Genomic DNA, 24776 nt, shown 5'->3' on the forward strand with positions numbered 1-24776 from the left:
GGCGCTTGAGATGGCTTGGCCATGTGAGCCACATGGAAGATGGCAGGATCCCCAGAGACACATTGTACAGCGAGCTCGCCACTGGTATCAGACCCACCGCCCGTCCATGTCTCCACTATAAAGACGTCTGCAAACGCGACATGAAATCGTGTGACATTGATCACAAGTCGTGGGAGTCAGTTGCCAGCATTCGCCAGAGCTGGCAGGCAGCCATAAAGACAGGGCTAAATTGTGGCGAGTCGAAGAGACTTAGTAGTTGGCAGGAAAAAAGACAGAGGCGCAAGGGGAGAGCCAACTGTGCAACAGCCCCGACAAACAAATTTCTCTGCAGCACCTGTGGAAGAGCCTGTCACTCCAGAATTGGCCTTTATAGCCACTCCAGGCGCTGCTTCACAAACCACTGACCACCTCCAGGCGCGTATCCATTGTCTCTCGAGATAAGGAGGCCCAAAAGAACATTCTATATGTTTATCTCGCTGCTTCTGGAATGTATCTATGCTATTCGCCTCAACTACTTCTTGTGGCAGAGATTTTCACATACCAATAGCGATGTATTGAAATCTCTCTCCCTGAACTGTTGTGAAATAAAAATAAAAATAGAAAGTGCTGGAAATATCTAGCAGGTCTGGCAGCAATTGTGGAGAAAGAAACAAAGGTAACTTTCTGTTTATTTCAGAATTACCAGCATCCACAGTATTTTGCTTTTATTTTAGTGAAATAAAAATATCCAGGTGAAGTCCATGCTTTTCGGCAGAGGCTGAGGCCTTCAAGTAAAAATGTTAACAAAGACATTTAAAAAAACACAAAAGATAATGTCACAAATGCTTTATTTTGTTCAAATGCAGGTATGGGAACTTTACTATCTAAAGTACATTTTCATATATTCTGTCTCTTTTCTTGCCCCAAATTATCCTTTTATGCAGTAACCATATGGTGAGGGGGAGGAAACTTACATCTACAAACTTGATGGGATCCATCAAAGAGCAGACTGATGGAATGTCTGTTGGTCACAGAGTTGTGGGTGGAAACCATATGATTGGTTAGAATCTGTGTCAATTATCGTTCAGCACCACCCATATAACGTCACAGTAGGGGGCGTGGTTTCTGCTCCACTTGTTGGGAAGAGGGAAGTGATAATCGTGTCGTAAATTGTGAGATTTGTTTGTCCGGCCGAGGTGTCGTAAAACAAGGGACCGCAATTTTGGAGGCGGCTTTGGCGACGCGGCACCGTGAGCGCCATGGACGAGGATATCCTGACTACCCTCAAGATTTTAATTATCGGCGAGAGCGGCGTCGGCAAGTCCAGGTGAGGCAGCGCCGATAATAATGGTTCGAGTAGGCAGCTCCTGGGCCCCAGTTCCTGTGTAGGCCGTGGGCTCCCTGACGCAGCACAGAAGCGTCCACTATCTGGGCAGTGGTTTGAATATGTCACCTCTTCAGGTTACTCATTCTTGATAATAATTAGGCTGCAATTATTGATGATGCCTTTTCCACATGAAATATGTCTGTTTTGATCACTCACAATGCACAACACTGGTAGTCTTAATATCTCCAAAACCCTGCGCTTAACCCTAAACCCCAACCCTAATAACCCCAGTCGTAACTCCTATTAACATTAAACCCTAACATAAGGCTGACGGTCCTCATATTGGCCAACTCTAGACTTCTCTAAATGCCCAATTCTAATAACGTTAACCCCTATTATAACGTACCCAACCTAAATCCTAATAACACCAACCCCTAACGCAACCCAAGCCTGTAATTAACCCTCAACTCCAACCCTAAAAAACTTAACCCCTAATCCTGACCTACCCCAACCTTAAATCCTGATAACAGTAACTCCTAACCATAACAGTGCTGACAGTTGCTGTACCTTCAAACCTGTACACTCAGTCCTAAATCCCAACTCGAATAACGATAATCCCGAACCTTGATCTGTCCCAACCCGATCAGATTTTGTCACTTCCCATAACTCCAAACCACTAAACTTAACCCTAACTTCTAATTCTAGCCACCATCCCCTTGAAATGCAGCCCTAATAATCTAGTCCCTACTCTTAACATAGCCCAACCCTAAATTCATGTTCCATACTGCCCTGGGGAGGAGTGATCGTTCCCTCAGACAATACACTTTGGGTAGGAAATTGCTTCAACGAATGACACTGCACCGGTGGGGGTTACCCAGTGGTCGGGAGTAAAGTTTATTATTGCCTATTTTGTACTGTCCAGGTGAAGTATATGGGCTTTTCCAGTCCTTTTTATTCCTAATTTTTTTTAATTCATTTATAGATGTGGGCGTCACTGGCTAGGCCAGCATTTATTGCCCATCCCTAATTGCTTTTGAGAAGGTCGTGGTGAGCCTTCTTGAACTGATGTAGTCCTTGAAGTGTAGGTACACCTACAGTGCTGTTAGGAAGGGAGTTCCAGGATTTTGACCCAGCGACAGTGAAGGAACGGCGATACAGTTCCAAGTCAGGATGGTGTGTGACTAGTAGGAGGGGAACTTGCAGGTGATGGTGTTCCCATGCATTTGCTGCCCTTGTCCTTCAATGGGTCACTGGTTTGGAAGGTGCTGTTGAAGGAGCCATGGTGCATTGCTGCAGTGCATCTTATAGATGGTACACACTGCTGATAATGTGCGTCGGTTGTGGAGGGAGTGAATGTTTGTGGATGGGGTGCCAATCAAGCGGACTGCCTTGTCCTGGATGGTGTCGAGCTTCTTGAGTGTTGTTGGAGTTGCACCTGTAGTAGTGGATTGTATTTTGTTTCACCTTTGCATTTCAGGTCATTAAATTGTAGTTTAATGGTAAAATTTTGACGTCAGTTTTAACCCCATTGACCATGGTACCAATGATTAAATCTTATTTTTGGATGGCGTATGTAAGATCTGTGAGCTGGATGGCGACCACGAACACAGCGTCAGCCTGGAGTTCGGTGATATCGAGGAGGCTGTGGGCTGGCCCGCTCGTCAGGGTCGCGATCCCCGCCGGACGCCTTCCCCCCGACACCACCTTCCCCCACCTCCCCTGCACCCCCCTCCCCATTAAGAGAGCTTTTGGGCCAACTACCAGGAAGATCGCCCCCCTCAAGTCTAAATCAGGGGACACGATCACTGACCAACACAAGCAAATAGACTGCTGGGTGGAACACTACCTAGAACTGTCCTAAAGGGAAAATGTCACTGAGACTGCCCTCAATGTAGCCCAGTCTCTACCAGTTATGGATGAGCTGGACAAACAGCCAACCAAATCGGAACTCAGTGATGCCATTGGTTCTCTAGCCAGTGGGAAAGCCCCTGGGAAGGATGGCATTACGCCTGAAATAATCAACAGTGCCAAGCCTGCTATACTCTCAGCACTACATGAACTGCTTTGCCTGTGCTGGGATGAGTGAGCAGTACCGCAGGACATGCGCGATGCCAATATCAACAAAGAACAGCACAGTAACAGGCCATTCGGCCCTCCAAGCCTGCGCCGATCTTGATGCCTGTCTAATCTAGAACAAAGAACAGTACAGCACAGGAACAGGCCATTCGACCCATCATTACCCTCTATAAGGGCAATGTGACCACGGTGACTGCAACAACTACTGTGGAATCTCCCTGCACAGCATAGTGGGGAAAGTCTTCGCTCAAGTCGTTTTAAACAGGCTCCAGAAACTGGCTGAGCGTGTCTACCCTGAGGCACAGTGTGGCTTTCGAGCAGAGATCCACCATTGACGTGCTGTTTTCCCTTCGCCAGCTACGGGAGAAATGCCGCGAACAACAGATGCCCCTCTACGTTGTTTTCATAAATCTCACCAAAGCCTTTGACCTCGTCAGCAGACGTGGTCTCTTCAAACTACTAGCAAAGATTGGATGTCCACCAAAGCTACTAAGTATCATCACCTCATTCCATGACGATATGAAAGGCACTATTCAGCATAGCGGTGCCTCATCAGACCCCTTTCCTATCCTGAGTGGCATGAACCAGGGCTGTGTTCTCGCACCTACACTGTTTGCGATCATCTTCTCACTGCTGCTCTCGCATGCGTTCCAAGTCTTCAGAAGAAGGAATTTTCTCCCATGCAAGATCAGATGGCAGGTTGTTCAACCTTGCCCGTATAAGAGCGAAGACCAAAGTATGGAAGGTCCTCATGAGGGAACTCCTCTTTGCTGACGCTGCATTAACATCCCACACAGAAGAGTGTCTGCAGAGACTCATCGACAGGATTGCGGCTGCCTGCAACGAATTTGGCCTAACCATCAGCCTCAAGAAAACGAACATCATGGGACAGAATGTCAGAAATGCTCCATCCATCAATATCGGCGACCACGCTCTGGAAGTGGTTCAAGAGTTCACCTACCTAAGCTCAACTATCACCAGTAACCTGTCTCTTGATGCAGAAATCAACAAGCGCATGGGAAAGGTGTCCGCTGCTATGTCCAGACTGGCCAAGAGAATGTGGGAAAATGGCACACTGACACGGAACACAAAATTCCGAGTGTATGAAGCCTGTGTCCTCAGTACCTTGTTCTACGGCAGCGAGGCCTGGACAATGTATGTCAGCCAAAAGTGACGTCTCAATTCATTCCATCGTCGCTGCCTCCGGAGAATCCTTGGCATCAGGTGGCAGGACCACATCTCAAATGCAGAAGTCCTCAAGGCGGCCAACATCCCCAGCATATACACCCTACTGAGCCAGCGGCGCTCGAGATGGCTTGGCCATGTGAGCCGCATGGAAAATGGCAGGATCCCCAAGGACATATTGTACAGCGAGCTCCTCACTGGTATCAGACCCACCGGCCGTCCATGTCCCCGCTTTAAAGACGTCTGCAAACGTGACATGAAGTCCTGTGACATTGATCACAAGTCGTGGGAGTCAGTTGCCAGTGATCGCCAGAGCTGGCGGACAGCCATAAAGGCAGGGCTAAAGAGTGGCGAGTCGAAGTGACTTAGCAGTTGGCAGGAAAAAAGACAGAATCGCAAGGGGAGAGCCAACTGTGTAACAGCTCCGACAACCAATTTTATCTGCAGCACCTGTGGAAGAGTCTGTCAGTCTAGAATTGGCCTTTATAGCCACTCCAGGCGCTGCTTCACAAACTACTGACTGTCTCCAGGCGCTTACCCATTGTCAGTCGAGCCAAAGAGGCCAAAGAAGAAAAAGATGTAAGATCTACTTAATTCTAAAGAGCACAACAAAGAACAGACCTAGTATGTCAAATATGCAGTTGAAAAACACATTTTATTTCTTGGAATATGTTCTACTCTTTTTGGCTGTCAATTAAGATGAATTGTTGAGCAAGTATTTTATTGCAAAACAATTATGTACATCCCTGGATATGATACTGTTTGTTACATACACTGGCTGACTTGAAGAATTTGCCAACCACCAATCTGAATTTGACAATATATTGACATGAATCTGTTGCTACCGTTAGACTTTTTTTATTCGTTCCTGGGATGTGAATGTCGCTGGCTAGGACAGCATTTATTGCCCATCCCTAATTGCTCTTGAGAAGATGGTGGTGAGTTGCCTTGAACCGCTGCAGTCCATGTGGGGTAGGTGCACCCACAGTGCTGGTAGGAAGGGATTTGAAGGATTTTGACCCAGCAACAGTGAAGGAACGGCGATATGGTTCCAAGTCAGAATGGTGTGTGGTTTGGAGGGGAACTTGCAGGTGGTGGTGTTCCCATGCATCTGCTGCCCTTGTCTTTCTAGGTGGTAGAGGTCGTGGGTTTGGATGGTGCTGTTTAAGGAGCCTGGAGGAGTTGCTGCAGTGCATCTTGTAGATGGTACACACTGCTGCCACTGTGCGTCAGTGGCGGAGGGAGTGAATGTTGAAGTTGGTGGGTGCCAATCAAATGGGCTGCTTTGTCCTGGATGGTGTCGAGCTTCTTGACTGTTGTTGAAGCTGTGCCCATCCAGTGAAGTGGAGACTATTCCATCACACTCCTGACTTGTGCCATGTAGATGGTGGACAGGTACTGGGGAATCGGGAGATGAGTTACTTGCTGCAGAATTCCCAGCCTCTGACCTGTTCTTGTAGCCACAGCATTTATGTGGCTGGCCCAGTTCAGTTTCTGGTCAATCATGATCCCCAGGATGTTGATAGTGGGGGTTTCAGTGGTGGTAATGGCATTGAGGATCAATGGGAGATGGTTAGATTCTCTATTGTTGCAGATGGTCATTGCCTGACTCTTTCGTCATCACATTGAGTGGACCCTTCATGTGTGGCACTACCACCATGATAGATGAGATAGATTTTGAACAGATCTAGCAATGCAAAACTGGGCATCCATGAGGCACTTTGGGCCATCAGCAGCAGCAGAATTGTACTCATCCGCAATCTGTAACCTCATGGCCCACTCTACCATTACTTTCAAGCTGGCAGACCAACCCTGGTTCAATGAAGAGTGCAGGCGGGCATGCCAGGAGCAGCACCAGGCATAACTCAAAATTGAGGTGTCAACCTGGTGAAGCTGCAACACGGGACTGTTTGCGTGCCAAACTGCATAAGCAGCATGCAATAGACAGAGCCAAGCGATCCCACAACCAACGGATCAGATCTAAGCTCTGCAGTCCTGCCATATCCAGTCGTGAATGGTGGTGGGCAATTAAACAACGAACTGGAGGAGGTGTCGGCACAAATAGCCCCATCCTCGATGATAGGGGAGCTCAGCACGTCAGTGCAAAAGACAAGGCTGAAGCATTTGCAAGTCTTCAGCCGGAAGAAGTGCTGACTGGATGATCCAATTCAGCCTCCTCCTGAAGTCCCCAGCATTACAGAAGATGGTCTTCAGCCTATTCAGTTCACTCCACATGACATCAAGAAATGACTGAAGGCACTGGATATTGCAAAGGCTTTGGGCCCTGATAATATTCCGGCAATAGTACTGAAGACTTGTGTGCTGCAGAACTTGCTGCGCCCCTAGCCAAGCTGTTCCAGTACAGCTACAACACTGGCATCTACCCGGCAATGTGGAAAATTACCTAGGTATGCCCTGTACACACACAGCAGGCCAAATACAACCAAATTACTGCCCCATCAATCTACTGTCAATCATCAGTAAAGTAATGGAAGGTGTCTTCGACAGTGCTATCAAGCGGCACTTGTTTAGCAGTAACCTGCTCACTGATGCTCAGTTTGGGTTCCGCTAGGGCCACTCCACTCCTGACTTTATTACAGCCTTGGTTCAAACATGGACAAAGGAGCTGAACGTGAGGTGAGAGTGACTGCCCTTGACATCAAGGCAGCATTTGACAGAGTATGGCATCAAGGGGCCCTAGCAAAGCTCAAGTCAATGGGGATCAGGGGGAAAACTCTGCTGGTTAGAGTCATACCGAGCACAAAGGACAATGGTTGTGGTTGTTGGAGGCCAATCATCTCAGCTCCAGGACATCACTGCAGGAGTTCCTCAGGGTAGTGTCCTAGGCCCAACCATCTTCAGCTGCTTCATCAATGATAATTCCGTCAATCATAAGGTCAGAAGTGGGGATGTTTGCTGATTGTGCAATGTTCAGCACCATTCACAACTCAGATGCTGAAGCAGTCAGTGTAGAAATGTAGTAAAACCTGGACAATATCCAGGCTTGGGCTAATAAGTGGCAAGTAACATTCATCTGACACAAGTGCCAGGCAATGACCATTTCAAACAAAAGAGAATCTAACCATCTCCCCTTGACATTCAATGGTATTATGATCACTGAATCCCCCACTGTCAACATCCTGGTGTTAACATTGACCAGAAATTGGAATAGCCTTATAAATACAGTGGCTACAGGAGCAGGTCAGAGGCTAGGTATCCTGTGGCGAGTAACTCTCCTCTTGATTCCCCAAAGCCTGTCCACCATCTACAAGGCACAAGTCAGGAGTGTGATGGAATACTCTCCACTTGCCTGGATGGGTGCAGCTCCAACAACACTCAAGAAGCTCAGCACCATCCAGGACAAAGCAGCCCACTTGATTGGCACCCCATCCACAAACGTACACTCACTCCACCACCGACACACAGTGATAGCAGTGTGTACCATCTACAAGATGCACTGCAGCAATGCACCAAGGCTCCTTAGACAGCACCTTCCCAACCCATGACCTCTACAACCTAGAAAAACAAGGGCAGCAGATGCATGGGAACACCACCACCTGCAAGTTCCCCTCCAAGTCACACATCATCCTGTCTTGGAACTATATCGCCATTCCTTCACTGTTGCTGGGTCAAAATCCTGGAACTCCCTTCCTAACAGCACTGTATTTACACTCCAAGGATTGCAACGGTTCATGGAGGCAGCTCGCAACCACCTTCTCGAGGACAATTAGGGATGGGCAATAAATTCTGGCCTGGCCAGCGATAACCACATCCCATGAACAAATTTAAAATAAAAAAAAAATTCCTTGGATCTGTATGAAATTCAGACCAAAAAATACCCTTCTAATGTGTCTCGTTGCCTGAAGTCTGATATCTAAAATATTAGTAATTAACCATTAGAAAGAAGTTGCTGCAGCAGAGAGAGACTTGCATTTATTAAGCGCCTTTCACGTCCACCGGATGTCTCAAAGCACTTTACAGCCACTGAAGTACTTTTTGAAGTGTTGTCACTGTTGTAATGCAGGAAATACTGCTGCAGAAGAGCTCATTTGATGTATGTTGGTACTTTCCATCTCCACCCCTCAAACACTGGTCCTTCTTTGGCAGTCCCTTGGGAACAAGGATGACATTCTTCCACTCCAGAGCTGTGTGTCCTTAGGTGACTGAATAGTCCAGTTTTGGATCTGCAGACTCTGCCACAGGTGGGACAGGTGGTGTTTGGTGCAGAGAGTGAATGGGATGCTCGAATTTCCAAACGCTCCTTCCGCTGTTTGCACTTAGTCGCTGCCTGGGCATGTCGATAGTTGTTCGAACTGGCTGGCACCTTCGCGGATGCTGCGTCTCCATTTTGGGCAGTCTCAGGCAAGAGATATCACATTTTTTCAGGGAGGCTTCAAGGACATCCTTGGAGCGTTTCCTCTGCCCTCCTAGTAGCCTCTTGCCATGATGAAGCTTGCAGTAGAAAGCTGGTTTTGGGAGTCTTGTGTCTGGCATGCGGATAATGTGGCCTGCCCAACACAACTGACCAACTATGACCAGTGTCTCGATACTGGGGATGTCGGTCTGAGAGAGGACACTTGATATTGGAGTAAAAACAAGAAATGCTGGAAGTATTCAGCAGGTCTGGAAGCATCTGTGGAAAGAGAAGCAGAGTTGGAGAGAAACTCTGCTTCTCTCTGCACAGATGCTGCCAGACCCGCTGAGTATTTCCAGCATTCCTTGTTTTTATTTGATTTCCTGCATCTGCAGTATTTTGCTTTTATTTTACTGATATTGGAGTGCCTGTCCTGCCACTGAATTTGCAGGATCTTGCGGAGGCACTGCTGGTAATATGTCTCCTGGGCTTTGTGATGTCTGCTGTACAGTGTCCAATTTTCCAACGCATACAGGAGGACAGGTAACACTGTGGTCCTGTAGAGCATGAGCTTGGTGCCAGGTTTGAGGTCTTTATTGTCATAGTCTTCTTCAGACGATAGAAGGCTGCGCTGGCACGCTGGAGACTATGCTGAATTTCATGTGTACCCTGCTGAGAGGAGGTTCCCAAGGTATGAGAAGTGATCCACATTGTCCAGTGGTTCTCCATGGATCTTGATAGTCGGGGGACAGTGTTGCGCTTCGGGAGCAGGCTGATAGAGGACCTTTTTGTCTTCTGAATGTTTAACTTAAGGCCCATTCTTTCATACGCCTCCGTGAATGCATCAGCTAGGGTTTGAAGCTCGGCCTCTGTGCGCATACACATGCATCGTCGGCATACTGCAGCTTGATGACAGAAGTTGGAGTGGCCTTGGTTCTGGACTTGGAGACAATGTAGGTTAAATAGTTTCGCACTCGTCCTTTAGAGTAGATCTACTCCCGCAGGGAACTTCAAGGAGATGAGGTGGAGTGTTGCGGCGAGGAAGATGGAAAAGAGCATTGGTGTGATGACACAGCCTTGCTAGACCCCAGTACGTGCACACTCAATGATCATACACATGCCTGAGGCATGATACTGAAATAGGGCATTGGAAACTTAGGGAAGTTGGGAATGTTTACACCAAAGAGGGTTCAATGGTCCCCATGATGTAGATGTCCAAACATAACTACATATTCTGTAATGCAGGGGGTGGGGTGGTGGTGGAGGGAGACATGGAGCCCAGCACAGAAGAGAGAAGGTAGAAACAGCAAATTGAAACAGTTAATCTTTAGAAGTTCACTGAATTTGCAATAATCATATTATCTTCAGAATCATGATGGTTGAAATTATGCTGTTTGAAATGATCTTTACATCAAATTCCTCTGTCCACTATTTTAATGAGGCTTTAGCCTGTACATGGGAACATAGGAAGAGGAGTAGGCCATTTAGTCCCTTGAGCCTGTTCTGCCATTCAGTGAGGTCATGGCTGATCTGTGACCTAATTCCATATACCCTCCCTTTTCCTCATATCCCTTAAACCTTTGGTTATCACTCAGATTTAACATTAGCAATTGATCTGTCATCAACTTATGCCACCTTCCTAATTTCACACCTGAAAGGTCTGACTCTAATTTTTAGACTATGCCCCTGGTCTTTGACTCTCCAGCCTCTGTCTCTCTACCTATCTGTTCATGTTAATATCTTGATAACTGTCAATCAAATCACCCTTTAACCGTCTAAATTCCAGGGAATGCAACCATTCTTTATGTAATCTTTCCTTGTGGATCCTTGGGAGTGCAGATATCGTGATAAATCTAGGCTGCACTCTCTGCAAGACCAATATATCGTACAGAAACCGAAAATGCTGGAAGCACTCGGGAAGTCTGGCAGCATCAGTTGGGAGAGAAATAGAGTTAACGTTTCAGGTCTGTGACCTTTCATCAGTATATTTCCTCCTAAACTGTAGTGCCCAGAACTGCTCACAGGCCACTTAGCTTAACTTCTGTCGTAGGGAAAATGCTGAAATCTATTATTAAGGACGTTATAGCAGGTCTTTGAGAAAATCTCCGTGCAATCAAGCAGAGTCAACATGGTTTTGTGAAAGGGAAATCATGTTTGACTAAGAGTTCTTTTGAGGAAGTAACCAGCAAGGTGGATAAAGGGGAACCTGTGGATGTAGTATACTTGGATTTCCAGAAGGCATTTGACAAGGTGCCACATCAAAGGTTACTAAACAAAATATGAGCCCATGGTGTAAGGGGTAACCTATTAGAATGGATAGAGGATTGGTTAGCTAACAGGAGACAGAGAGTAGGCATAAATGGTTCATTTGCAGGTTGGCAAGCTGTAACTAATAGTGCCACAGGATTAGTGCTGGGGCCTCAACTATTTAGAATCTATATCAATGACTTAGATGAAGGGACAAAATGCTAAATTTGCTGATGACAAAGATGGGTAGGAGAGTAAGTTGTGAAGAGGACATAAGTCTGCAAAGGGATATAGGTAGGTTAAGTGAGTGGGGATGGATTTGGCAGAGTATAATGTAGGAAAATGTGAACTTGCCACTTTGGCTGGAAAAATTGAAAAATAACGTATTATTTAAATGGAGAGAGTTTGCAGCTTTGACATGCAGAGGGATCTGGGTGCCCTAGTTACCAAAACACACACAGTTGGTATGCAGGTACAGCAAGTGATTAAGAAGGCAAATGCAATGTTGTCATTTATTGCAAGGGGAATGGAATATAAAAGTAGAGATGCTTTGCTACAGTTGTACAGGGCATTGGTGAGACCACATTTAGAGTATTGTTTACAGATTTGGTCTCCTTAATTGGAAGCAGTTCAGAGAAGGTTCACTTGACTGATTGCTGGGATGAGAGGGTTATCTTATGAGGAGAGGTTGGACAGGTTGGGTCTGTATTCATTGTTTAAAAGGATGAGAGGTGGTGATATTGAAACCTATAAGATCCTGAGGGGACTCGACAGGGTGGATGTTGAAAGAATGTTTCCCCTTGTAAAAGAGACTAAAACTAGAAGGTGCAGTTTTAAAAAAAAAAGGAGTCTCCCATTTAAGACAGATGAGAAATTTTTTTCTGAGGGTCGTGAGTCTGTGGAACCCCGGAGAGCGGTGGAGGCAGGGTCATTGAATGTTTTTAAGGCAGAGGTAGACAAATTCTTGACAGACAAGGGAGTCAAAGGATATCGGGGGTAGGCAGGAAAGTTGAGTTCAGTCCATAATCAGATCAGCCATGATCTTATAAAATGGCGGAGCAGTCTTGAGGGGCCGCATGGTCTACTCCTGCTCCTAGTTCATATGTACTCTTGGGCTTTGTATAGCTGAAGCGTAACTTCTACCCCCTTATATTCTATATCTGTAGATATAAAGGCCAGCATTCCATTCACCTTTTGGTTATTTTCTATACCTGTTCATGATATTTTAGTGATCTGTGTACCTGAACCAGCCTCCCCCCCACCCCCCAAGCCTTTTTGGACCTCCAAACATAATTGGATGGGTTAATGCCTTTACCTATGAATGTATGAAAAACTTAAATGTTTTAAGTTATAGAGAAGGACTAACTGCAAAACTAACACGTAGGTTAGGTCACCAGTCAGGGAGTGGTAGTTTGTAATGCACTGTCCATCCTTTTTCATTACTGCCTACTAAACTAGATGTGCCATCCACACATTGTCAGATAGGAAATATCTTGTTAAACATTCAAAATAGGAGCAGGAAACTTGAGCAGGAGTAGACCATACGGCCCCTCAAGCTGGCTCTGCTATTCAATATGATCATGCCTGATCTTCCGCCTCAATTCCACTTTCCCACCCGCTCCCTTGATTCCCTGAGCAACCAAAGGTTTTTCTATCTCAACCTTAAATATATTCAATGATGGAGCATTGACAACCCTCGGGTCGACAATTACAAATATTCACAACCCCTTGAGTGAAGAAATTCCTCCTCATCGCAGTCCTAAATGATTAGATTAGATTAGATTAGAGATACAGCACTGATTGACCCCTTATTCTGAGAACGTGTCCCCGTGTTCTAGATTCCCCACCAAGGGAAACAACCTCTGTGTCTACTCTGTCAAGCCCCTTCAGAATCTTGTATGTTGCAATGAGATCACCTCATTCTTCCAAACGCCAGAGAATATAGGCCCAATTTACTCAGCCTCTCGCAATAGGACAGTCATCTCATCCCAGGAACCAATCTAGTGAACCTTTGCTGCATTACCTCCAATGCAAGTATATCCTTCCTTAAATATGGAGACCAAAACTGAGCACAGTACTCCAGGTGTGGTCTCTCAAAAGCCCTGTACAATTCTAGCAAGACTTGCTTATTCTTGTACTCCAAACCCCTTACAATAAAGGTCAAAGAGTACCATTGCTGCTTTTATTAAACTATAAAGAAAAAAATCTTCCTTTTAGACTATTGATGAAATTACATTTTACTGACCAGGTTTGCTTGTGAGCTTATTATATCAGTGGTTGACCTTAAACTAGAAAAGTGTTAACTTTCGATAGGTGCTCTTTTGAATCCTTTGTAAAATCTCTGAGCTTTATTTGTCCGTGACTGACATTTCTTTTAATGTTTTCAGTTTACTACTACGGTTTACAGATGATACCTTTGACCCAGAGCTTGCTGCAACAATTGGTAAGTTTTTCCTGTACTGGATTAACAATAATAGACTGTTTTGTGAGCAAGATTATTGAAACCACTGTGCTCAAAGAATGTATTTGAGCTCCTAGAGAAAGCTTTTGATGTTTAATGAATTTGCCCAGATCATAAAGTTTTAGTAAGACTTGAATGTAACTATCTTCTTATAATTAAGATGGCTGCTGCTGGGATATAGTAATTTTATTGTATAATTATTTCTAATTTTTTAGGGTTTCTTTGCACTGATTTAGCTGCAGTCAGCACTTGGAGAAATTGAATACTTCTCCACCTTTGGCACACAGTGTTTGTTTTGTACACTCCCAGGGTCAGTTACTAAATAGGTTGAGTGCAGAATAAAGCTCTATTTGCTAGACTGAAAAACACACCCTACATTGTGCATTTCCAGAATCAGCTGTCCTTAGAACTTCACAGGTGCCACTGGAAAATTTTATTCAGTTTATGGTTAGTTTGGTCACGTGGATAAATGTCCACTGAAAACAACTGTGTTTTGACTTGTCAAACATATGGAATCATACCATGGAGATGTCGCAGTTGAGAAAAGACAGCATTGAGAGGAAATATAATTCATTGTGAAGTAAAATCTGACTATTCATTTCTGGTGACTTTGGTTTTAGTTTAAAATTTAAATCAAAATTTTGTCATTTACTTGGTTGAAGTGTGATTATAAGTGGAATATATAATGAGCTGTGGGCTGCTAATAATATCTACGTTGCAGCTTTGTCCCTCGGGATGTTTTGTTTTAGCCTGCCTGTGAGAAGTAACTAGTATTTCATGATAGGTGGAGCAGCAAATAGAAAATGTGGGAAATTGGTCAGCATTGTGTATTTGTGCACCAGTTTCTTAAACATTCTCAGGCTTTAACCTGATCCCCAAAGCTTTGATTTTACATAGAATTACGAAGAATACAGTACAGAAACAGGCCATTCAGCCCCACTAGTCTGTGCTGGTGTTTATACTCCACACGAGTCTCCTCCCATTCCATCTTCCTCATCTCGACCTTTCAGCATATCTCCCTACTCCCTTTTCTCCCATGCTCATCTAGTTTATTTTTCAAAGCATCTAAGCTGTTTGCCTCAACCACTTTCTATGGTAGCAAATTCCATATTCTAACCATTCTCTGAATAAAGAGATTGCTCCTTATTTCCCTATTGGGTTTATTAGCAACTACCTTGTGTTTATGTCCCCTAGTTTTGGATTCTTCCACAAGTTTAGCCTCAACTGGACTGTGTCCAATTCTAGGCACCACATTTTAGGAAGGTTGTGAAGGCATGGAAAGGGTGCGCAAAAGGTTCACGAGAATGAAATTCCTCATCCCTCGAACCAGTTACGTGGATAGATTGGAGAAGCTAGGAGTGCTCTCCTTGGAGAAGAGAAGATGAAGAGGAGATTTGATAGCGGTGTTCAAAATGATGAGTCTAGACAGAGTAGATAGGGAGAAAATGTTCCTGTTGACAAAACAAGAATCAGAGGACACCGATTTAAGATGATTGGCAAAAGAAGGAACGGCAATATTTCTTAAGTTCTGTTAAGGGTTATGGGAAGTTACCTCATATACCCTCTTCCCTAGTCATGCTCATCTCTCCTGCGTGGAGAAAAAGAGCAGAGGACCTTCCTTTCGGCAGAACACTACCACAGCATGGCATAAAGGGTTGTGGGGGAACAGGCAGCAAAGTTTTAAGACCACAATCAGATCAGCCATAATCATGTGGAAATAGCAGCAGAAATAGGCCATTTGGCCCCTCGAGTCTTTGCTCCTTTTACGTCTGTTGCATTCTTCTATTTCCATTATCACATTCTTGGGCTGACCACCACCTTTTCAAGGGCACTTAGGGATGGGCAATAAATACTGACATTGCAAGCAACACCCACGTCCCATGAACAAATTTTTTAAAAAAATAGTGTCTGCTACTCCTGCATCCTTCATGAGAACATTTCTTTTACTCCAATTAATCCTACCCTTTCTTTAACTTTTCTAAAAATCTATTTATAAGATCATTTGCTATTGCCTTTATGTTCCCTGCCAGTCTTCATATGCCTTCTCAGCCTTTCAAATAATTTTTTCCTCCCTTCTATACGATGCTTAATTTTTTTCTGTATTGTAAGCACTAAATTTGGCATAGGCTTCCTAGAAATATAGTTTAATTTGTCTGCTCATCCAGGGAGCCCCAGCTTTTACACACATTTACTATTTGTGGAAATGCGTCTGGTCTATAATATCATACCAAGCAATCAATAGCCGATACCCTGATTGGTTACATTTGCCAAGATATCTGCCTTCTGCTTATCTGCAGGCTGTGGCACATCTAGTTGATGGTGACTTTATGGAACTGCCTTCACAGGATCTGGCTTATAGAGGAGCCGGTTATAAATGCATAAACAACAAGGAATAGGAAAGGACCTTCTGGTCTGTCTAGTCTGACACCCAGTTGTGATACCTTGTGCATCACAATATGTACACTCTCCACCCCACCTGGAACCAGGTGATCTTCTGAGAGAGGTGAAAATTCAGATTTAAAAACCCCAGTCAGTTTTTTTTTGCTGGTGGGGGCCGCGGTGGTAAGTCTGGGAAATTCCTCTCCAACGCCCTTCAGCAATTGAAATGAGCCCAACAGATCATTCTGGCCTTGACAGTTCCATGCAGTACCTACCTTTTGTATGAGTTGATCTCCCCCTGCCAGAAATTGGTCCAGCTCTCGCTTGAAATTCAGTGAATTGGCATCCACCACAGCCTCTTCCAGAGGTCCACTATTCTGTGGGACAAGAAACACCTCTTGACATCTTGAGCTGTACAATCTGCTGCAGGGACATCGGCATCTACCATTAAACAGAGGTGTCACAGTCAGTGATAGTAACGGCCAGATGTTGGACAAAACTTGGCTGCTCCAGCTTGCAGGCATGTTATGGTGTATATGAGAATGATGCTATGGAAGAGCAGAAGGCAACCACTACCACCTCCACTTCAGCTGTCAAACATGGGCTGCTGCATCAACAACTTGTGGCTGCACCTTGGGTTTCCTCTTCCTTTACTTTTTCCTTTTACATCTTGGTACACTCTCCCTTCAGCTGTGGCAAAGATTGCTAATAGGATGAGCTACTTTCTACATCTTTCCAGAGGCTTTCATAACTTATGTCCTCTAATTTGACATTCCCGTCTCTAAACTTCAAGTGCAATTTTCGTTCCTGCTACTAGTATCCTTCTGACACTCCTCCAAATCTGCACCCTGAACCTTATGGTAATGAGATGTTCTCAGCATTGGGTGTAGATGGCACATTCATTTGTATCTAAAATCTTCTTCCAATCATTTGTATCTAAAATCTTCTTCCAATCATTTGGATGTAAACTGCATTCAACCCAATCTGTAGGCTACAGATACTAATTTTGGATTGAGAAATATGAAAGAACTGAATTTTAGAGTCTATGAAATCAGAGGAATTATAAGCAAATTATTTGTGGAAGTGGACAATTAACATTTTTTTATTATTCATTGCTGGAATGTGATGGTTGCTGGCAAGGCCAGCATTTGTTGCCCATCCCTAATTTCCCTTGAGAAGATGGTGGTGAGCTGCTATTGGGAAGACTAAAGCCATTGTCCTTGGTCCCCACTACGAACTCCATTTCCTAGCCACCGACTTCGTTCCTCTGCCTGCCTATTTCCAGCTCTGTAACATCACCTGACTCTACTCCACCCCCAGCTCAACTACTGCTAAAACCCTCTTCCATGCCTTTGTTATTTCTGGACTTGGTAGCATCATTGGAATAATCCTAACTCGTACCAAGTTCGATTTATCTATCGACCCTGTGCTTGTTGACCTACATTGGCTTCTAATTAAGCAGTGCCTCAATTTTAAAATTCTTATCCTTATTTTAAAATCTGTCCATGACCTTGTTTGCCTCCCCCCACCCTCCTGCCATCCTTGCAACCTCCTCCATACCTACAACCCTTAGGTCTCTGCACCTCCATTTTTGGACTCTTGTGCATCTCCGATTTTGATCGCTCCACCATTGACCACCTTGCCTTCAGCTGCTAAGCTCCTAAGCTCTGGAGGAATTCCCTCCCTAAACCACTCTGCCTTCCTCTCTACCTCTCTTTCTTCCTTTAAGATGCTCATTAAAACCCCTGGATCTCTACTTAAAAAAGCAAAATTTATAGGGCTTCTGTAAAAGAACAGGCGAGAAGAACTAATTGTTGGCTGTTTCAGATAAGCATGATAGTCTGAAACGCCTCCTTCTGTGCCGTATGATTCTGTTCAGTTCAGTTTGTTCAGTATCTTTTAAATGCTAGGGCTGGAAATATGGGTAGTTGATTCAGAAGAGACTGGGTTTGATGAAAAATCCTATTGGACATATCTGTTGGGCAGTTGTTTCAGAATTGCTCCTCAAGGTTTGCAGATTAAGAATTTATAGATGTGTTTTTTGCAGGTGTTGACTTCAAAGTGAAAACTATTGCAGTTGATGGAAATAAAGCAAAACTTGCAATATGGGTGAGTAGAGAGATTTGAATGAGAGATGTCTTTAGATTGCACTGTATTTGAACAGAGATTGACATCTGAAATTCCAAATGAGAAATCTGTCAGGGCTGGATAAAAATGATGCCCTGGAATTACTGTGTAGACTTGTGCATGAAAGCAGTATCATGACTGTGACTTTGTCATTAATCTCAACAGTGCTGCCCCAAAAATGCCATAACTCCTGTTTTCAGTTTGTTAACTCAGTAAATGTACTAGGTAACTTTACTCCCTTCGTCCAGGCTGCTTGACCATTTTACAACCTTTGTGGTGTTCAATCATAAGACTCCTGTAATCTCTTTATAATGGTCCTACTTTGTTCGTTCTTTCTCTTCAGTTGATGGAAAGAGCTGCTTTGGAATGTCGCTTACTGCTACATCCATTTCAAAAAGTCTTCTAGCAATACTAGCTCTGGATTTTTTCCTGTTGCTTATCTTTCAGATTTGATTTTTAAAATTACCTAGACTTAACATGAAGAATTTACATGTACAGTGGCTAATTGCAGCAACATCATGACTTAAGGTTCTTGCAGGTAAAATTAAGGGAATTTACGAAAATGCAAAAAAAAATGTCGTGCCTTTCATTACTGAGCAGGTCAGTCTGAATATAGCAATGACAACTTGCATTTGTATCTGTCTTTAATGTTAAAGAGTCTCAAGGTGCCTTTCGAGTGTGAACAAAGAAAAAAGAACAGTACAGCACAGGAACAGGCCATTCGGCCCTCCAAGCCTGCGCCGATCTTGATACCTGCCTAAACTAAAACCTTCTGCACTTCCGGGGACCGTATCCCTCTATTCCCATACTATTCATGTATTTGTCAAGATGCCTCTTAAACATCGCTATTGTACCTGCTTCCACCACCTCCCCCGGCAGCAAGTTCCAGGCACTCACCACCCTCTGTGTAAAGAACTTGCCTCGCACATCCCCTCTAAACTTTGTCCCTCTCACCTTAAACCTATGTCCCCTAGTAACTGACTCTTCCACCTGGGAAAAAGCTTCTGACTATCCACTCTGTCCATGCCGCTCATAACTTTGTAAACCTCTATCATGTCGCCCCTCCACCTCCGTCGTTCCAGTGAAAACAATCCAAGTTTATCCAACCTCTCTTCATAGCTAATGCCCTCCAGACCAGGCAACATGCTGGTAAACCTCTTCTGTACCCTCTCCAAAGCCTCCACGTCCTTCTGATAGTGTGGCAACCAGAATTGCACGCAATATTCTAAGTGTGGCCTAACTAAAGTTCTGTACAGCTGCAGCATGACTTGCCAATTTTTATTCTGATAAATTATCACCAAACCAAAGGAGACACTGTTGACTAAAGATTGGTCAAAGTAGTAGGTATGGAGAATTATCTAAAAGGTGGAGAGGCAAGATCTTTAAGAAGGAAATTCTGGAGCTTAGGTGCTAGGCAGCTGCAGGCATGGTGCCAGTTGTAGGGCAAAGGATGAACAAAAGGCCAGAGTTGCAGGAACACGGAGCTCTTGGAGGATTGTAGGGTTGGCGGAGTTTACAGGTATAGGGAGGAGTGAGACCATGCTGGGATTTCAAAGCTGTTTTGCATAGGTTATTATGTTATGCCCTGGAACCTCAAAATACCAAGATCTTATAGACTGAGGTTTACCCTTTGAGAGAAGCAACGATAGATGATAATCCTAGTAGCATTGAGGAAGCACAGTTTAACTGCATCTTGAACAGCTCTGTGCCAGAGAAATGTCCAGCTTAAGGTGGTATGAGCTGGGACTTTTTATCATTATAAAGTTAGATGTTTATTGGTCCAACTCTTTGAAGATGGCCTATAGATAGGAGCATCTAAAAAAGTGGAGAATATTTAAATTAATGACATGACGTCTACTTCAGTATACAGAAGAGGAAAGAGTGGGAAAGTGAGATCTGTTTTTGTGCTGAGGCATCGTAGAATGTCTTTATTACAACAACTTACAGGAAAAAAGCATGGTAAAAAGCTGGGGAGAATGTCACAGTAAAGAGAAGAGTAGGGAACCTGCAAATGCTGGAAATTTGTTGCAAGTTCATCAACACCTTCAAAGGTATGTTAATGTTTTGGGTAGAGGATTTGTTGGAACTAAAAGAAATTTATGCAACTGATCAAAACAGAGTGGGCAATAAGGACAGTTGGTAAAGGCTACTTGCCAGATGGGTTAACATTACAAAAATTAAAGCCATTGTCAGAGATTGGGCAAGAGAGGGATTTGGGAATGATATGGGCGAGCCAGAGCAAAGTTGAGAGGATAAAAATGTCTCCACGTTGGAATGAGGACAGAGAACAGCAGCAGCACAATTATCAGTATGATAGAAAAATAAATCAAGGAATGTGCCTGAGTAATGGGAAGACTAGTACAGCTAGGACCTCTTCAGTTTACCATGTCGTTTTGTTAGATTATGGAGTAAGTGTGTGGAAGTAATTCTGAAAACTGGATGGTAGCAGATAGGAATTGGTTGGGGTTCTGCTGCAGAAAGAAATGAAGAGCTTGCGGACCACCTTGTGAGAAGGGTGAGGAATTGAGTTAGAGAGAGACTGGATATCAATGCTGAAGAGCAACAGCTGGAGCCAGCGATCCTGTAATTGTTAAAGCAGTGGGAAGCAATGGGGCTCATGCAGCGAGGCAATATGGGTGGAGCTCAGGAATAGGAAGGGTGCAGTCACAATGTTGGGGGTTTACTACAGGCCTCCCAACAGCCAGCGGGAGGCAGAGGAGCAGAAATGTAGACAGATTTTGGAAAGATGTAAAAGCAACAAGGTTGTAGTGGTTGGTGATTTTAACTTCCCCTGTATTGACTGGGACTCACTTAGTGCTAGGGGCTTGGATGGGGCAGAATTTGTAAGGAGCATCCAGGAGGGCGGCTTGAAACAATATGTAGATAGTCCAACTAGGGAAGGGGCCGTACTGGACCTGGTATTGGGGAATGGGCCCGGCCAGGTGGTCGAAGTTTCAGTAGGGGAGCATTTCGGGAACAGTGACCATAATTCCATAAGTTTTAAGGTACTTGTGGATAAGGATAAGAGTAGTCCTCTGGTGAAGGTGCTAAATTGGGGGAAGGCTAATTATAACAATATTAGGCAGGAGCTGAAGAATTTAGATTGGGGGCGGCTGTTTGAGGATAAATCAACATCTGACATGTGGGAGTCTTTCAAATGTCAGTTGATTAGAATCCAGGACCGGCATGTTCCTGTGAAGATGAAGGATAAGTTTGGCGAGTTTTGGGAACCTTGGATATGAGGGATATTGTAAGCCTAGTCAAAAAGAAAAAGGAAGCATTCGTAAGGGCTAGAAGGCTGGGAACAGACGAAGCCCTTGAGGAATATGAAGAAAGTAGGAAGGAACTTCAGCAAGGAGTTAGGAGGGCGAAAAGGGGTCATGAAAAGTCATTGGCAAACAGGATTATGGAGAATCCCAAGGCTTTTTATACGTATATAAAGAGCAAGAGGGTAGCCAGGGAAAGGGTTGGCCCACATAGAGAGGGGAATCTATGCGTGGAGCCAGAGGAAATGGGCGAGGTACTAAATGAGTACTTTGCATCAGTATTCACCAAAGAGAAGGACTTGGATGATGACTCTAGGGAAGGGTGTGCAGATAGTCTGGGTCATGTTGATATCAAAAAGGAGGAGGTGTTGGGCATCTTGCATTAAGGTAGATAAGTCCCCAGGGCCTGATGGGATCTACCCCAGAATACTGAGGGAGGCAAGGGAGGAAATTGCTGGGGCCTTGACAGAAATCTTTGTATCCTCATTGGCTATAGGTGAGTTCTCAGAGGACTGGAGAATAGCCAATGTTGTTCCTTTGTTTAAGAAGGGTAGCAAGGATAATCCAGGAAACTACAGGCCAGTGAGCCTTATTCAGTGGTAGGGCAATTATTGGAGAGGATTCTTCAGAACAGGATTTACTCCCATTTGGAAACAAATGGACTTATTAGCGAGAGCCAGCATGGTTTTGTGAAGGGGAGGTCGTGTCTCACTAACTTGATCGAGTTTTTTGAGGAAGTTACAAAGATGATTGATGAAGGAAGGGCAGTGGATGTTGTCTACATGGACTTCAGTAAAGCCTTTGACGAGGTCCCTCATGGCAGACTGGTACAAAAGGTGAAGTCACACGGGATCAGAGGTGAACTGGCAAGATGGATACTGAACTGGCTCTGTCATAGAAGATAGAGGGTAGCAGTGGAAGGGTGCTTTTCTGAGTGGAGGGCTGTGACTAGTGGTGTTCTGCAGGGATCAGTGCTGGGATCTTTGCTGTTTGTAGTATTTATAAATTAGATTAGATTAGAGATACAGCACTGAAACAGGCCCTTCGGCCCACCGAGTCTGTGCCGAACATGAACCACCCATTTATACTAATCCTACACTAATCCCATATTCCTACCAAACATCCCCACCTGTCCCTATATTTCCCTACCACCTACCTATACTAGTGACAATTTATAATGGCCAATTTACCTATCGACCTGCAAGTCTTTTGGCATGTGGGAGGAAACCGGAGCACCCGGAGAAATGATTTGGAGGAAAATGTAGCTGGTCTGATAAGTAAGTTTGTAGACGACACAAAGATTGGTGGAGTTGCGGACAGTGATGAGGATTGTCAGAGGATACAGCAGGATATAGATCGGTTGGAGACTTGGGCGGAGAAATGGCAGATGGAGTTTAATTCGGACAAATGTGAGGTAATGCATTTTGGAAGGTCTAATGCAGGTGGGAAGTATACAGTAAATGGCAGAACCCTTCGGAGTATTGACAGGCAGAGAGATCTGGGCGTGCAGGTTCACAGATCTCAAAGTGGCAATGCAGGTGGATAAGGTAGTCAAGAAGGCATACGGCATGCTTGCCTTCATCGGTTGGGGCATTGAGTATAAAAATTGGCAAGTCATGCTGCAGCTGTACAGAACTTTAGTTAGGCCACACTTGGAATATTGCGTACAATTCTGGTAGCCACACTACCAGAAGGATGTGGTGGCTTTGGAAAGGGTACAGTAGAGGTTTACCAGGATGTTGCCTGGTCTGGAGGGTATTAGCTATGAGGAGAGGTTGGATAACCTCGGATTGTTTTCAGTGGAACGACGGAGGTGGAGGGGTGACATGATAGAGGTTTACAAAGTTATAAGCGGCATGGACAGAGTGGATATTCAGAAGCTTTTTCCCAGGTGGAAGAGTCAGTTACTAGGGGACATAGGTTTAAGGTGAGAGGGGCAAAGTTTAGAGGGGATGTGCGAGGCAAGTTTTTTTTACACAGAGGGTGGTGAGTGCCTGGAACTTGTTGCCGCGGGAGATGGTGGAAGCAGGTACGATAGCAACGTTTAAGAGGCATCTTGACAAATACGGGATACGGATCCCAGAAGTGCAGAAGGTTTTAGTTTAGACAGGCATCATGATCGGCGCAGGCTTGGAGGGCCGAATGGCCTGTTCCTGTGCTGTATTGTTCTTTGTTTCTGCTAAGCCGTGCAGGTGTACAGTCGTGCAGCAGCCTAAAAGGTACTGTGCAGGCCTTACTCTTGAGATAAATAACATGTTTGTTCGACTGTGCACTAAAAGTAAATTGACCACGCACAACAACTAAATGTTAATGGAAACATCGTTGGAGGGCATCAGAAGAGTAACTGATGTAGGTAGGTACAAATTGGACAATTTCTTTTTCGTTACACACTTTGCATACATTTTGGTTTAATCTCTTCTTGGCTTGACCATTTATTGCTTGCCTTCTCCCATTTGATGCCTATTTTACTGTCTTGTTCTCTTAAAAGTTTTAAACCTCCTTATTCCCTTTACACCGAAAGCTTGTGTTCTTGCCCAAGCTGACTACTCTCTTGCTTTCTAGCACCACTCCCGCCATAGTTTAGACACTCAATTGTCTCAGTCACAGCTCAGTTGATAACATTCTTGCTTCTGAGTCAGAAGGTTGTGGGTCATGTCCCGCTCCGTGACTTGAGCACAAAAATCGAGGTTGATGCTCCTGCCCAGCACTGAGGGAATGCTGGACTGTCGGAGGTACTGTCTTTCGGAGGAACCATTAAGCCAAGGCCCTTTGTGCCCCCTCAGGTCGATGTGAAAGGTATTATGGCAGGATTTTGAAGAAGAGCAGGGGAGTTATCCTCCATGTCCTGGCCAATATTTGTTCCTTGATCAACATCACAAGAACAGATTATCTGATCATTATCAGATTGCTGTTTGTGGAAGCTTGCTGTGCAAATTGATTGCCACGTTTCCTACATTACAGCAGTGACTACACATTTCAAAAGTCCTTCATTGGCTGAAAAGCACTTTAGGACGTCCTGTCATCATGAGATGTGCTATGTAAATGCAAGCCTTTTTAGCTATAGTTAACTCCTATGAGGATATTGATCTCAGCTCTGTTCAGTTGTAGGTTGCCTATTGGTTTACCTCGTTTCCATCTTAGAACTGGTCCCAGTGCAGCAGTAATCTGATTCCTAACTCATATTGTGTCTCGAGACACCTTCCATTTGCTTCTCTAATCTGGCTGTTCCTGTGTTCACTATTGATTGGCACCATTAGTAATCCTGAGATTACTAACTTTGAGATCCTGTTTTTTAGTCTGTGACCAAATTCCCTGAAACTGCTTTTGCAGGAGCTGTATTCTGTTCTTTCCTACATCATTGGCTCTGACGTGGCT

General features: G+C 44.5%; 1 protein-coding gene across 2 annotated transcripts in view; it reads left to right on the top strand.

Moving 5' to 3' along the window:
• The first annotated feature begins 1104 nt into the window (after window positions 1-1104).
• rab18a (RAB18A, member RAS oncogene family) overlaps window positions 1105-24776 on the top strand; it is a 44969-nt gene continuing 21297 nt past the window's right edge. Inside the window, exons 1-3 of one of the 2 annotated variants that reach the window (XM_068014128.1) lie at window positions 1105-1306; window positions 13556-13611; window positions 18056-18117. In XM_068014128.1, coding sequence (XP_067870229.1) covers window positions 1239-1306; window positions 13556-13611; window positions 18056-18117 — 186 coding nt within the window. In that variant the 5' untranslated portion in view covers window positions 1105-1238. Of the gene's footprint in view, window positions 1307-13555; window positions 13612-18055; window positions 18118-24776 lie in introns of those variants that run through there. The other variant, XM_068014134.1, reaches the window with a different exon arrangement.

Source organism: Heterodontus francisci, chromosome 2 (genome assembly GCF_036365525.1).
Source record: "Heterodontus francisci isolate sHetFra1 chromosome 2, sHetFra1.hap1, whole genome shotgun sequence".
Classification (NCBI taxonomy): Eukaryota; Metazoa; Chordata; class Chondrichthyes; order Heterodontiformes; family Heterodontidae; genus Heterodontus; species Heterodontus francisci.